The sequence below is a fragment of the Poeciliopsis prolifica genome, unplaced genomic scaffold (assembly GCF_027474105.1).
Source record: "Poeciliopsis prolifica strain line A6 unplaced genomic scaffold, Auburn_PproV2 SCAFFOLD046, whole genome shotgun sequence".
In the NCBI taxonomy this organism is placed as follows: domain Eukaryota; kingdom Metazoa; phylum Chordata; class Actinopteri; order Cyprinodontiformes; family Poeciliidae; genus Poeciliopsis; species Poeciliopsis prolifica.
This window is the reverse complement of record NW_026562421.1, coordinates 1,206,057-1,219,757: the sequence shown is the minus strand read 5'-3', so window position 1 is coordinate 1,219,757 and position 13,701 is coordinate 1,206,057. Positions and strand designations below refer to the sequence as shown.

The window sequence follows — 13,701 nt, the reverse complement described above, 5'->3', positions numbered from 1 at the left end:
CACTCAACATGCAAACAAAGCAAACTGGTACAAAGACATTTTCAAGCAGAAACATTGTAAATCAAACCAAAACCTTACAGCCAACTTTAGTCCAACAGTTGTTCCTGCCAAGAACTTTCTCTGATATATGCGAGGAAACTGAAGGAAATGTGTCAGTTTCGGAGCTTGAGTCCAAAATATTTTCGAAAAAGAAAATGTCCTTTTTAGCATTGGTTTGACATATGTCCATCAGTATTGATGAAGAAAACACATGCAACTGCTCACGTTTCCTCCCATAGTGCTCAGATAGTGAAAAACAATCACACTTATGAATAAAGCAAATTGGTCAAGATCTTTGTCTTTTCTCCTCATTTAAAATGGGAGCTAATCATCACATCGGAGGGAAAGGAGGAGACATTTTTATATATTTAGAGCTTAGCCTACTCATTAAGTCTTTACGACCTGAAAGATGTTTTCTGTATATACTTTGATAGTGATGTTACTTTGAAGAGTGTTGACTTCATTTGACTTTAACTACCCAGCTTCAAAAAAAATAATATAGGACTTCCACAATTCCCTGAAATAGCAAGCCTGTCGCTATTTTCCTCCTCTAAAGAAAGCTTATAACAACCCATTTTAATAGTTCAAAGAGTCAGCAAGTATACCATTAATATGCACAGCAGAAACATCTTTGCACCACTGCAGAAGTCCTTGTCTAGACTCTTGGGGGTTCAGCCAATCAGAGTCAAGCAAAATGAGTGTCGCTCCTGGATTGGCTGCTTTGCAAATACAAGCAAAAAGCATGTCAAGTTACATTGTGTGCAGGTATTCAGCTTTCCAAGCTGTAATTTCTTTCTTTAGATATGCTCTATGGAAATACACATGAACATTTTGGAGCTATGTATGTTTCACTGAAAAATCTGTGACGCAGGAGTTGACTGCACATTTCAAATATATGTTCTGCTAAAACAATTTTAGAGCTGTAAAACAGTCTTGGTTTGTTCTTTCTAAATTTAGTTATAGTTAAACAAAAATATGTAAAATGCCTTTTTTCCAAAAGAGTTGCAATGGAGATTAAATTAAATTGTATAAACGTCCCGACGCTCCCATTGGATATTAGTCTTCTTCTGTGTTCCTGCTTACATTTGTCCATACTCAGAGTATTAAGAAGACTATTTTTGCTCTTGCAAGAGCACAACAAATAACAGCACAGATAACAGAACAGCTCAATTTGCTTTATCAAAAAGATCCCATGAGACCAGTTCATAAATTACATTTTCAGGATTTAGTGTCTGAACTGAATTTAGTGAAAGACATGCCTAAACGTCCTGCTGACACTGCTGCACTTTGGAGAAAAAAAAGCAAAAAGACATTGAAAGGGAACTTGACCAGCAAGTCCTGAGGGTCCTTGAGATGTTGTGGGTGAGCAGTGAAGTCCTTTTGGGCATCTCGCAAACAGCAGGACACAAACATCCAGCTCTCACTGAGTCTCATCACTGTTTGCTCAATAAAAGATCAGTGGAGCAAAGCGATTAACAAGGAGAGCAGAACCACTGATGCAACAGCCTGTAACTACACTTTGACAAATTTCATGCTGTAAATATTGTTCTAACCACACTACTATATCTTCTCTGCTGAGCAGCAGTTTGATTATTCCAGACATAAGCAAAAAAAAAATAAAAATGCAAGCAGACATCTACTAAACATACAGTAGTGCAATTAAATTATCAAGGATAAAACATGAGACATCAGAAATATTTTTTTTCTGTTTAAAAAGTATGAGATGACATAATTTATCGACATATACACACAGTGTTAACAATGCAATATGAAAGCATCTAACATAGATTAAACCCTGACAAAATTTTACAAAGTTAAATAATTCTAAATACATGTCAGACAAATTCAACATAAGGCTTTCAGTAGAACATATGACAATGAAGGGTTTAAATATCTACTTCTCAGTAATTTGACTTCGGCCCGAACAAAACTAAAAAATTGTATATTTCAGTGAACATGCCACGCCCCCCAACTCAACGTTTACACCCACACGTGAAAATGGCTGCAAACAGATGTGCAATTATACAACCATACATCTTTGAAAAGCAGAAGCAGAGTCTCCTGCACAACCAACAAAAATTCAGCAAGTGATTTCTGATGGTAAGTCAACTCATTATTGACAAAAAACAGATGGGAGGCTTTTTAAAGTTTTTGTATTGTTTTTAGAAGCACCAAGTGAAAGTAAAAAAAATAAATAAATATGGTAAAATGTGAATTTTGCACAATAGGTTCCCTTTAAATTGTGTCTAATGAGTTTAACACATTACAAATGGCAGTTACAGTTCCAGTAATTCATGAGGTGCAGGAGGGGGGTTGCTTGTACAATTAGGTCACCACAGGCAGTGGGTGAACAATAACAAAAGGGTCGTATAGAGGAAGTGTGACATAGATTAACCCTTTCAACACAACTGACATGTATTATTTATACCATCAGATGGGATAGAGTTTCCTTTGCAAAGGATGCAGACTGAACTACAGCGTCAGTCCGTGTGTTTGTTATTGCATAGGATGTAGGCGACGTCTCAACAGCCACTGTAGGCTTGGGTGCGGAGGAGGCCCAGGCTGACAGGGCAACGACAGGTCAGAGTATCAGGGGTCTTTGCTGGCGGTGATGGTTTATATTAAGACAGGGTGGTCCAACTCTGAGATGACTGCAATGCACAAAAATGTCGAAGAAGACGCCCGGTGCGAAGGAGACGAAAGAAAGGACACACAAGAGGAGGCCTGGACTGTGAGAACCAGCCTGCACAATGTTCCATTGAAGGGAGGAAGACAATAAAGTGAACAGACATGGAGCGTCTTATTGCCTTATTTCTGGGCACAACACCAGGGCTGACTATGGAAGAAAGTAGCACAGAATAGCTCCAGTAAGCCAATCCTACGGTGGAATCCTGACATTTTGGTGAAGTAGCTGAATTCCCCCAACTGAAAATCCCTGAGCAGGCGTGATGTGTTGCAGCGGCGGGAGCTGGGAGTCTTCCCGGCATTTTTGTGGGTTAAACATGCAGCTTGGCTTGCACTAAAAAGACATACCAGACCTGTGAAGCATTCAGCTCCTTCCTGTCTCGCAGCTTTGGAAAAACAAGAATTTTAGAAACAGAAGTGTAAGCAGTATGCAGCTTTTACGCAACTTTTAGATAACTTTGACTGGATGGTATCACATCTTTTGTGTTTTTTAGCCCAAAGGTCCCAAACTGTGTTAAACAGTAGGCCATCACGTGAGTGTCATCATGTCTGATCAACTCAGTAACAGACAATGGAGGTATGGTCACTTCCTCCAAGTGTTTCCTCTGATTTGAGGCTAGCAGCATTCCCCTTGGTTGTCATATCACTTCTGATTCCTCTCCATGAACCAGCAAAGGCCTGACCATATCGCGACACAGCCAGCAGGAAAGCACAACAAAAAAGTGTTCCAAACACAGCCTGCAACTTTAGATGCTTAAACGGGCAAAGTGGGGTCAAGCATAACTGCCTGGTGTCAGTCACCAGAGCAGAAAATGATTGTCTAGACGATAACAGCCTCAGAAGAAAGCCAAAAAATCTGCTTTCACAAGGAAAACAACAGGAGGTGAACCAGGTTTTGGTCAAAGACCTCAATCTTCCAGGAGGAAATCTGTTTTTGCAAAAACAGATTTGCTGTCTGCCTAAAGTATTTGATGAACTTCTTGGCACCAAACCTTTTTCTGATACAGTACAAATAAAGTACAGGTTTGGTAGTGGCCCAGTCAAAGCCAGGACCTGAATATCATTCAAACTCTGAAATGTAATGTGAAGAAGGTGTTTTTACAAAGGTAAGCAATGAGAGCAGATATGAAAACAGGTGCTTCAACAATTTATTAGTTTATATTTAGGAGCTTTTTGTCCCTACAGTATCTCATTGTGTATTTGACATGTACAGGACATGTGTAGGTTTAATTAAAGGTGAAGACAGATCTGACATGATTTATCTGATTTTTTGACATTACAAACCTTGCATTTTAATTGATGTGTGTATAGACATTTTATATTTGCATTATTTCTAAAGCAATTAGTCTGTGAAGAACATGGAAACTGCATAAACTTCAGAGTGTAAGGAAAACAATGGATGCATGGAGGGTTAAAAATGACTCAACAAGTAATTAGCCCCCTTGTGTGTAGAGGTGGTGTTTTCCAAATGTTATCAGTGCTTGAAGAGGTCAACAGAATTGATCTTGTGACTTAGAGTTGGGCGTTACAACAGGAGAGTCAGCCACTTCCATCATCTCCCAGCGACATGTGAGCTCTTTAGTCCGAATCTGCTTTCAATACTGGAGCAAAGTGACGCATTTCCTGGCCCATCCCTAGACTTGTTTCTGGCCGAACCACGACCAAAAATCTGCCCCCGCACATCCAGAGGAGTGTAAGGAAAAGGGAAAAGGAGAAGAGTGTGAGGCCGGGGAGAGAGGGATGGAAGGAATCAAAAACAGATGGTCAACCACGTGTGATTCAGCATTTCAAATCTCAGCAGGGGAGGAGACTTGGTGGCTGAACTTAAAGTCATTCTTTATTCCCCAGGTGGCCACAAAGGGCCACAGCTGAAGAGATGAAATCTCAACGCCGACCCACAACTTGTTTCCCCCATTTTTTGATCCAAAGTGCGATAGCAGCAAAATACCCAACCATATTTTCTCAAAGGCAGAGGCTTTCCAAGCAGCTTGTTCATCAGAGAAGTCATTTCCCAGATATGATGCTAAACAAAGAAATCTGGTAGTCATAACTTTCTATCAGTCAGATTCAGCATGCTGCAAAGCTTATTCACAGTGTGAGTGCAAACACAGGTTAACGTGATTCGGAAGACGAATGACACAGAAAACGACACCTCACGTTTTTTTACACAGGAGGGATAGCATTTGAAAAATAAAACAGTTTGGCTGAAAGATATTACTAAAAGATGAGTCACAATTCGGATGTGATGTAGTGAAAAAAGGAATAAAAAATTAGATACAGTTGACAGGCCAGCTGGAAACTGAAGATGTCCTACAGAGCTAACAGGTAAGGCCAACAAAAACATTTTTCTTTCAAAAGAAAAAAGATTCCCTGCTGGCTATTTGTAGTACAAGTTTTAAAATATCTATGAATAGATGATGCCACAAATACTAAACCACAAATTAGTGGGACTCCACTGTGGATCCTAAAAAAGAAATCAGAATTGGCAGATCAAACCTTCACAAAACCAGAGACTGGAAACAGAAACCTAACCAAAATCCCATTTGAACAGATAAAAAGGAACATTTCACAATCAAGCTATGTATCCATGCAAATGTAAAAAAGTGAAATATTGTGTTGGAGAAAAAACTAAAACCAAGGTGGGAGGAATTTTTTTGAAAAGGGACCAAAGGTTGGAAAAAAAGCAAGGAACTCAAAGAACGTGTGCTCTCCTCACAAAAGTCACTGCCGTTTTTTTTCACAATGGGCATTGCAAGGAAAACTAATTTAAATTTGCTCCAACATTTTCATCATTTAGGCGTTCAGATGTTGCTGCAGAGCTGATTCAGATCTACAAGCTCAAATTCTGGCAATAGCAGTTGACTGAAAGACACTTGAATGAATGGAGAGAAAAAAAAGGTTTTGCTAACAGAAACTAATATATTCAATATTCTGAAAGTGTTTTCACACTGAAAACAGCTCCAAACCCTTAATACGTCCAAGACTGTAGAGCCAAGTATTTTCATGGATCTTTGTGTATCCCGTCTGGAAAACGTCTTCCTATTCATAAATGTGAAAGGATCGGGACAGCCAGAGCCCCAGCAGGGAATCGCCTCCTTTTACACAAAAACAACACAAAAGGGTGACATCATCTCTCAACCCAAAGTTTTTTTAGCAGCAGACTTCAGGGAGACAGGATGAATAAATAGACCTACTTTATTTTAACACAGCACAGATGAATCAGATAGCAATGTGGTCACCTTAGGGTCACAAATTTATCTGAACCACTGGAGAAGTTAAATCTACATAAAATGATGGGGCATCTGGGGATTGATTCCCAAATTGGATCTCCTCTGCATCTCTTAACCCCATCTCTCGCTGCCAACTGAATACTGAAAATAAATGAAGCCTAAAAAATTTACAAAACTATATAAAGTTATGTGGGTCTAATTCCTGATCAGTAATTATTTGAACAGTTTAGAGAAAGTCGCACTGACTATTTAGCATAAAAAATATTCTAATCATAATCTAAAATTTAAGTACGTAACTTTATATTCCACCATCTGCAACAAGGCTAATTTAAAAAACCTATACTGTAATTAGTCTGTATTTTTCAACTATTTATATTTATTTTTATTAACTCTAACTATAAATTTTATCCTTTTAATTTTATAATTTATCCTTTTAATTTTATAATTTTATAATCTGCTTGAAATAAACTGTTTTTCTATTGTTTTATGTTTTGTATACCATTATTTTACTTTTTGAAAACTTTGTTACAAATCTAATGTTTATCATTTTAATCATATAAAGTTTTGACACTTGTTATGATAATTATCATTTATGCCCATTTTGCTCATTATTGTGTTGTGTAATGCAATTAATCCTTTCGATTTACAAAACAGCTGTTTTTATAGAGTACATAAAACTATGATTTGGAGCATTTTTTTGTAAATGTTTAAATCTCTAAAAATAATTAAGCAGCTATTACTGGTTTTAGAAAGGAGATATCTATCTTCTTCAGCAATAAAATCCAATCTTACAGTTCCTGTTCTAGAAGGCTTTACTTCCCATTCAGAGGTGAATGAGATATTTTTGTTGTTTTCTTGTGCTTTATATTATAATAAACACAAAAACACAAAGTCATACAACATAGACAAATTCGTAATTGATAAAGTTTCAAATACAACTCTAAACAGGTAGAGTTTTATGCAAGATTTAAAGGAAGTCAGTGTTTCAGCTGTTTTACAGTTTTCTAGAAGTTTCTTCCAGATTTGTGGTGCACATAAGCTGAAAGCTGCTTCTCCTCATTTGGTTCTGGTTCTGGGGTTGCAGAGCAGAGCAGAGCAGAGCCTGAAGACCTGAGAGGTCTGGAAGGTTGATACAACAACAGCAGATCTTTAATGTATTGTGGTGCTAAACCGTTCAGTGACTTATAAACTCATACTACGTTAAGAAGAAAAAAATCTGCTGCCATGTTTGGTAACTTCCAAAATAAAATGTTATGACTCATAATATAAAAGTAGCACATCTTGAGTTAAGGAAAAGAGTTGTGTTGTGTGTTTAAAGCAGATAAAATGTTGCGTTTTCATAATTTTGGAAAAATTGCGGACTGTATTACTGCTTAGCCCAATTGCTCTGCAGCCTAGTAGGACTTTTTCCTACTTTTGCAAATAGGAAAAAGTCCTTCACCTGAGCTGGTATTCAGTTACTGATGCTGTATTTGTTGCATGCCAATAGAGTAGAAACGCTGAAATCAGGAAGCCATTGTTTTGGGGATCAATAGATCAATATGACAACGAGGTGTTCATCCTCCAGGAGGTGCACTTTATCGTGCACAACAAGACTGAGCGAGCTAATGTAGGCCAATCCCTGATTAAAACACGCCGGCGCTCACATGCACTGTGCTGACTTAATACCCGTCACTTTCATTACCTGCAGTTCAATGAGTTCACCTACATCCTTTAAAAAAGACATTCTGGAAAAGCTCAACAATAAGTTCACTGAGCTTCCACCGACATTAAATCAACCGAGCAGGAAAAAGCTAAAGGAGCAGAATGTTCTTTCAGTCTTAGTGAACATTTAACCTGAGCACAACAAAGACACCCACTAAAGGTGCAAATTACAGGTCATTAAAACATTTTTAAGGTCCTATTTCATGACCACTATAATTTTAACTTTAGACTCTACATTATTGGGTATTAAAACGTTAGTAAATCTCTTTTAATTCAGGAGAAACTTGAACATTATGAGTTATGACAATATTTTATTTACATTTGGATAAAATAAAGCAGTTGAATTTAATACCACAATTGGTAAGCTGTCAGAGTCATGTTTGTTATGAGCCTAACAGGTTAAAAACAACTATTAAAATAGTCTTTGCCAGCCAAACTCTGCACTGAAAGGCATTAATTACTAATTGGAATATATAGTTTCAAAAAAGGCCTTTGCTGAAAAAAGCTAAACATATTCAGAGCAGCCAAATCTGTACAAAATATATATACATGTTGTATCTAACATAAAAACACCTTTGCCTGTAAATATGTTCTACATAGCATTTATTTTCTTATTTAAAAGAGGAGTTGAATTGTTTATTTGCATATTTCAATGTTTTGCTAATAATGTATCAAACGGCTTAAGTGGTTAAATGAAGTCTCTGTAGAGTCTGTCTTTTTTTTAAATCCAATTAATCATCAACATAATCAATAGAATAAGCTATTACCATAATAATTGTTAGCTGCAGCCAGAAGCTAAATGTATTTTAAAGGCTTAGATATGTGTAATTAAAGTCTTACACATATCTAAGCCTTTTTAAAACTTTTTAAGACCCTCACAGAAATTCTGTTGAAGCAGGAAAAGATTAAAAGTGAAAGTTGTCACTCTTGATCACCATCCCATCATTTAAAAGCTCTTCTGATCCCTACTAAACAAACCAAAATCAAAACCAAGTGATCACTAATCAGTTCTGGATGGCGAGCTTTAATCTTTCTCCCCAAAACTTTTGGACTTTGCTACTTTTTATTTTTTTACCAAATTTCTAAGGGGACAGACGCCAGGATGCTGGATAAAATGTGTTTTGTGACAACAGAATAAATTGTTTCTCTGCTGCAGAAGGAAAGCCAATATAATTACTGTTATGTTCATCTAGATTAATGGTAAACATCTCAATGTGAAGCATCATTCTGATTTGTGAATAAAAGCGTCAGAGGCAACTTAATTTATCAGATGTAATAATGATGAATAATGATAGTGATGGAGTCACAGTCGTGGGTAAAGCACCCTTGACCGAACAGAAGGCCCATTGACACAGATTCAAGATTGAAGGAGGTCAGTCTGAACTAGAGCAGAAACAACAAGATCTCATAGTTAAAATCCCTTCCAACCTCCTGCAGCTGGAAGAGGCAGATCCTCCATGAATGCAATGATGATGTGATGAACAGTAACCTGAGGATTTCAGAGAGTAATGTTTAAATCTGGTAGAAACCAGATTTCCTTTCTCATTATTTAATTCTGATAAGTGAAAAGCCCAGATTACAAATTTGACCTCAACCTTATTTCTCACTGAACAATGGATCAATTGCTAAGCATGTTCATTAGTCCAGCCATCTAAAATATGCAACCTTCCTTCAGCCTTTAATCTGAATTTGGGTCAAGAATTCAGAATGAGAATTCAGAAGCAGTAAGCGCCACAGGTCACTGGCCCCAGATTCGGCTCTGCTCCGTGACTCATTGTGTGGCCCTTCGTCATGACGGCATCATCTCTGCTGCCCCCACATGGGAGGACTCCCTGCCCAGGGCTATTCACACACAGAGACTGGAGTGTCTCCCAGCGGAAGTTACAAACTCACCAGACAATACTTATATTCAGCTGGAGGCTGGGAAGCTCAGTGGCTAGGTGGGAATGGAGCTGAAACTCCCGCCAGAATGAAGTAACTCACCAAATGGAGAAATTGGGAGAAGTTCTGATTAGAAGAAGCGGATGAAGTGAACATAACCCAATGGTGTTTTTGTCTTTTTTTTTTTATTTTATCTTTCTGAAAGAGTGTGACCTCTAATTAGCGTGTTTGCACATAGAAAACAACTGCCTGTTCTCAGTGTTGTGCCACATTAAACACAAACCCAGGAGTCGGTTCAGCACAGATGAGTCCTACTGGTTCCAGCGACACATCTGGCTTTGAAGATTTGGGTCAGTGTGCCACACTGAACAATGAAAGACATAAAATACAAATTCACAGATATTTCAGAAACAGTAATCGAAGGTAGTGTAAACCAACAGCACTTCTAGAAAGCAGGTTAAGTAAGAAAATATGTTCTGTCTAAACCCAAATATCTTACAAATATCTTTCTCCAAATAAAATAAAAACACAGAGACAAACGATGGCGAAACGTCACGCAGAAACAAGGCTGACACATGTCCAACTGGTACTGAGCCAAAAGTGAAAATAAAATGACTTAAAGAAACTGTTGAATCTGGCTGAGAACCAAAACGGTTACAAAAAGAAACACGTACATGGAACAGATACTGGAGAGTTGTAAATATATCTCTTAAACCTTTATATACATTTTTCACATTGTAACCAAAAAACCTCGGTTTGTTTTATTGGGATTTAATAATCCCCACATGAAATTGAAGGAGTTTTTCAAGTTTTTTACCAGATAAAACTAGAACATTTTTTTTCTCTCATTGCTTTTTTACTTTTTTTATGAGAGAATTTTCTGAAATTTAAACAGAATAATGCTTTTATGAAAAGCGTCTCTTCACAGGTTTACCTGACATGCTACCTGTTAAAATATGATCAGGAGCAGCTAAAGAAAACAAAACCCTGCTGTTCTGCTCCAGCATTAAGTGCTTTAAGCTCCAGCTGGAAACTAAATAGCACGAAACACAACTGCTCAGACCTGATTCCCAACATGTGTGGGAAATGGCAGTGTGTCAATCCCAACGGTTAAAAAAATCCAGATTTTTTTTTTTCAACCTGCTTCCTTCTAGCCTTCCACCTCCTCACACAGCCTGCTGCAGCTGTGCATTTAGCTCCATAAGAAGCCTTAGAAAAACCTTGTTAAAGGCTTCGGGGGCTGGTTGGATGCCTGTATATTTTAGCAAATTAATCATAATTAATTGATTATAGAAATAATTGCTAACTAATCAAGGTCTCAATTAATCATTACCTGGAGTATACAGACTCTGTAAATGGCAATTTGCTAAAAAATAAAAAATAAAAAAAAATAAAAACACACTTTAAGAAGTAATTAAGTCAAAACTGTACAAAAAATATATACATTTCGCACTTAAGATGAAAAATCATTAATAGTCTGTAAATATGTTCTGCCCAGAACTTCTGGGCATTTATCTTTAGCTTCAACGGGTTCGAATTCTGTAAAAAATAAGATAAAATAAAAAATCCTAGAGCGCCTTTTGCTATCCATTTATTTGATTAATAATTAATTAATTCAAAAGATTAGTTGGCAGTATTTTTTTAGCTCCAGACGTATCCTTTGCTACAAATGATCATGTGTTCTCTAAAGAAATGCTATGTAATTGCACTTCAGCCAATAACATTTTTATTTTCTTATTTGTAAAAGCAATTTAATTATTTAGTTATTTGCATCTTTTAATGTATTTCTAATGTTACGATAATCATTAGTTGCAGCTGTCTTTTTCAGCTTCTCTTTGGGCCGCTGCAGATAAGACAAACTCTCAACTTTGTATTAGCTGAAGGATAAAGTTCAAGCATGAGAGCATATCTCTCTGACAAGCAGGGTATTATAAAAAAATCTGTGCAACATCTAAGGAGAAAGATAAGACAACTCCATCCATTCTCTGATGACACGAAGAAGGATCTCAGCGCTTTAAATAATGAGTTAGGCGTCTCCTGAGCATGAAAGCCCTTTGCTGCTCTGCTGAACATGTGAGACAATGAAAGAGTCGGTTGGGGTTATGAGCCTCTCTCCAGCTGCAGATGGCTGTGATTAAGGTGCTGCTGCCAAGTGTGGAAGTCTTTGATTTCCAAGCAGACTTTATCTGCAGGAGGAAACATGTGCTCCATTGGAAAGCAAAGAAATGATCCACAAATCTGGACTTTCAGAACCTCATTGTTTCACAAATGTTAATCATGTTGAATTGATTGTTGAAATAATTATTAAGTAATTTAGTAATCGATTAATAGTTAAGTATTCAGACTCAGTAAAGTCTATTTGCTGAATGAACAACACACTTATGACAGTAATTAAGCCAAAACTGTGCAAAAACATACATTTTTCATCAGGATGAAAAAAATCTTTTTTGATAATAAAATGTTGAGTCATCATGTGGCAAAGTTTTAGTTTCACCTGGACAATTAATTAATAAACCAATTTGTTTATTAAATTAATTGTCTGAATAACTGATTACTAAATTAATTGTTAGTTGCAACTTAAAGAGAGAAATTAACCAAGAGTACCCAGAGAGAACAGTGAAAAAGTGAAAAACGACCCCACACTGGTATTTGACCCTTGTTGCTGAATTATAACAATATAAACAAAAAATGTAATTTAATTAATTCATCAAATCTTAATTTTGTTCTTAAAGCTTACTTTTATTTGCCAATATTGTTCTATTGGCTATAAGTGGACACGTTCATTAATATCATCTTTAATCACATTAACAGTGAATGAATTCAAACTGTTCATTTTCTTTACCTTCATGAAGATGACCTGAGAGATCAAGAGGAAAATTAGTGCTAATATATTTCTATTTTTTCTCTCAAAGACTACCTAAAAGTCTGACTTTTTAAATCGAGGCAATCTATCTATCAGGCTATCATCTTACGTCTATTTGAGATTAAATGAGCCAGTTCCTGGTCTTCCTCCTAGAATGATATGCCCAGACAAAAGCGAGGCGCAGAGGAAGCATCCTGATAAGATGCTCCAAACTCTTTGCCGTATCTCTGTAGATAAACCCGTCACCCAACATATATTAGGTTATTTTGGCTTCTCATATCAAGGTTCACATGCTTTTGGTCTGAACTGAATCTATTCCAAAAAAGATCACTATATAATTATATAACTATAAAAAACTTTTATTTTATTAAAACAACGTTTTTCTTTTAATTTTAATATGTTTTTTTCTAGTAAAATTGCATCTTTATTTGTTTTTTTGTTTGTTTGTTTGTTGTTGTGTTTCTTAGAAAAATTAAAAATCGTTTCTGGTATGAAAAAAAGAAAGTCTGGACACCCCTTCAGTAAAATTTCAGATTTGACAGATTTTCTCTTCCCCTTCAAGCAAACTGTGAATTAAAAGCTGTACAAACAGGTTTATGCTGTGGGATGAATGGGTGTAGAAAATGTCTCTTCTATTTGTGAAAGCTTTAGCAGCTTGACAGCTCAGGACAATCTGTCTGCGTGGAAATCTTCGTATTTTCAATGGGTTCGAGCAGAAATAAAACAGAAATCAGAGAGTTTAAAGAGCTCAAGTCATTATCTGCACAAATACTCATATAGGTTTGGATGAATTAGTGTCATGTGTTTTGCCCATGTGACTGCTCATCAATAACGCAGAGTGAACTGTTAGGAGACAAAAGCCACTAAAATGTGACTGATGATCCTCCAATACAAACTTTCCTGCTCCACTAAATTCACATTTTGTTCCCGATCCCCTATCGAGCCATGTGTCCCAGTTCCGACCCATGTGAAGCTCCGAGGAGAGAAATGTCATCCAGCCCAAGCAGACCGAGGCGTTCAACAGTTCAAACCGCAAAACACCATCAGTCTGGCGCGGTTAGTCCCCTTCCATTCTTACCTAAATCGGGGAGAATCCTTGATGCAGTCTTCAAAATCAACCGTCATCTTGGATTTGGTGAGGAGTTTCCACACGATTTAAAACACGGACTGCATCTCCCGAGTGGGTTGAAGTACACAGATGGTAAGTATCCGACAGAGAGCGATCCTCCTGCCCCTTCAGCGGCGGTTTACTCACTGAGCGCCACTCTGACGATCCGAAGCGGCTCCACTCAATGCAAG

The 13,701-nt window shown here is 37.1% G+C and overlaps 1 protein-coding gene across 2 annotated transcripts in view; it reads right to left on the bottom strand.

Annotated features, from left to right (window-relative positions):
* The window catches only part of LOC129377122 (arf-GAP with coiled-coil, ANK repeat and PH domain-containing protein 3-like), a 52,257-nt gene extending 38,556 nt beyond the window's left edge, over positions 1–13,701 (bottom strand). For both annotated transcript variants that reach the window (XM_055056866.1, XM_055056867.1), the window contains exon 1: positions 13,481–13,701. In XM_055056866.1, coding sequence (XP_054912841.1) covers positions 13,481–13,527 — 47 coding nt within the window. In that variant the 5' untranslated portion in view covers positions 13,528–13,701. The remainder of the gene's footprint in view (positions 1–13,480) is intronic.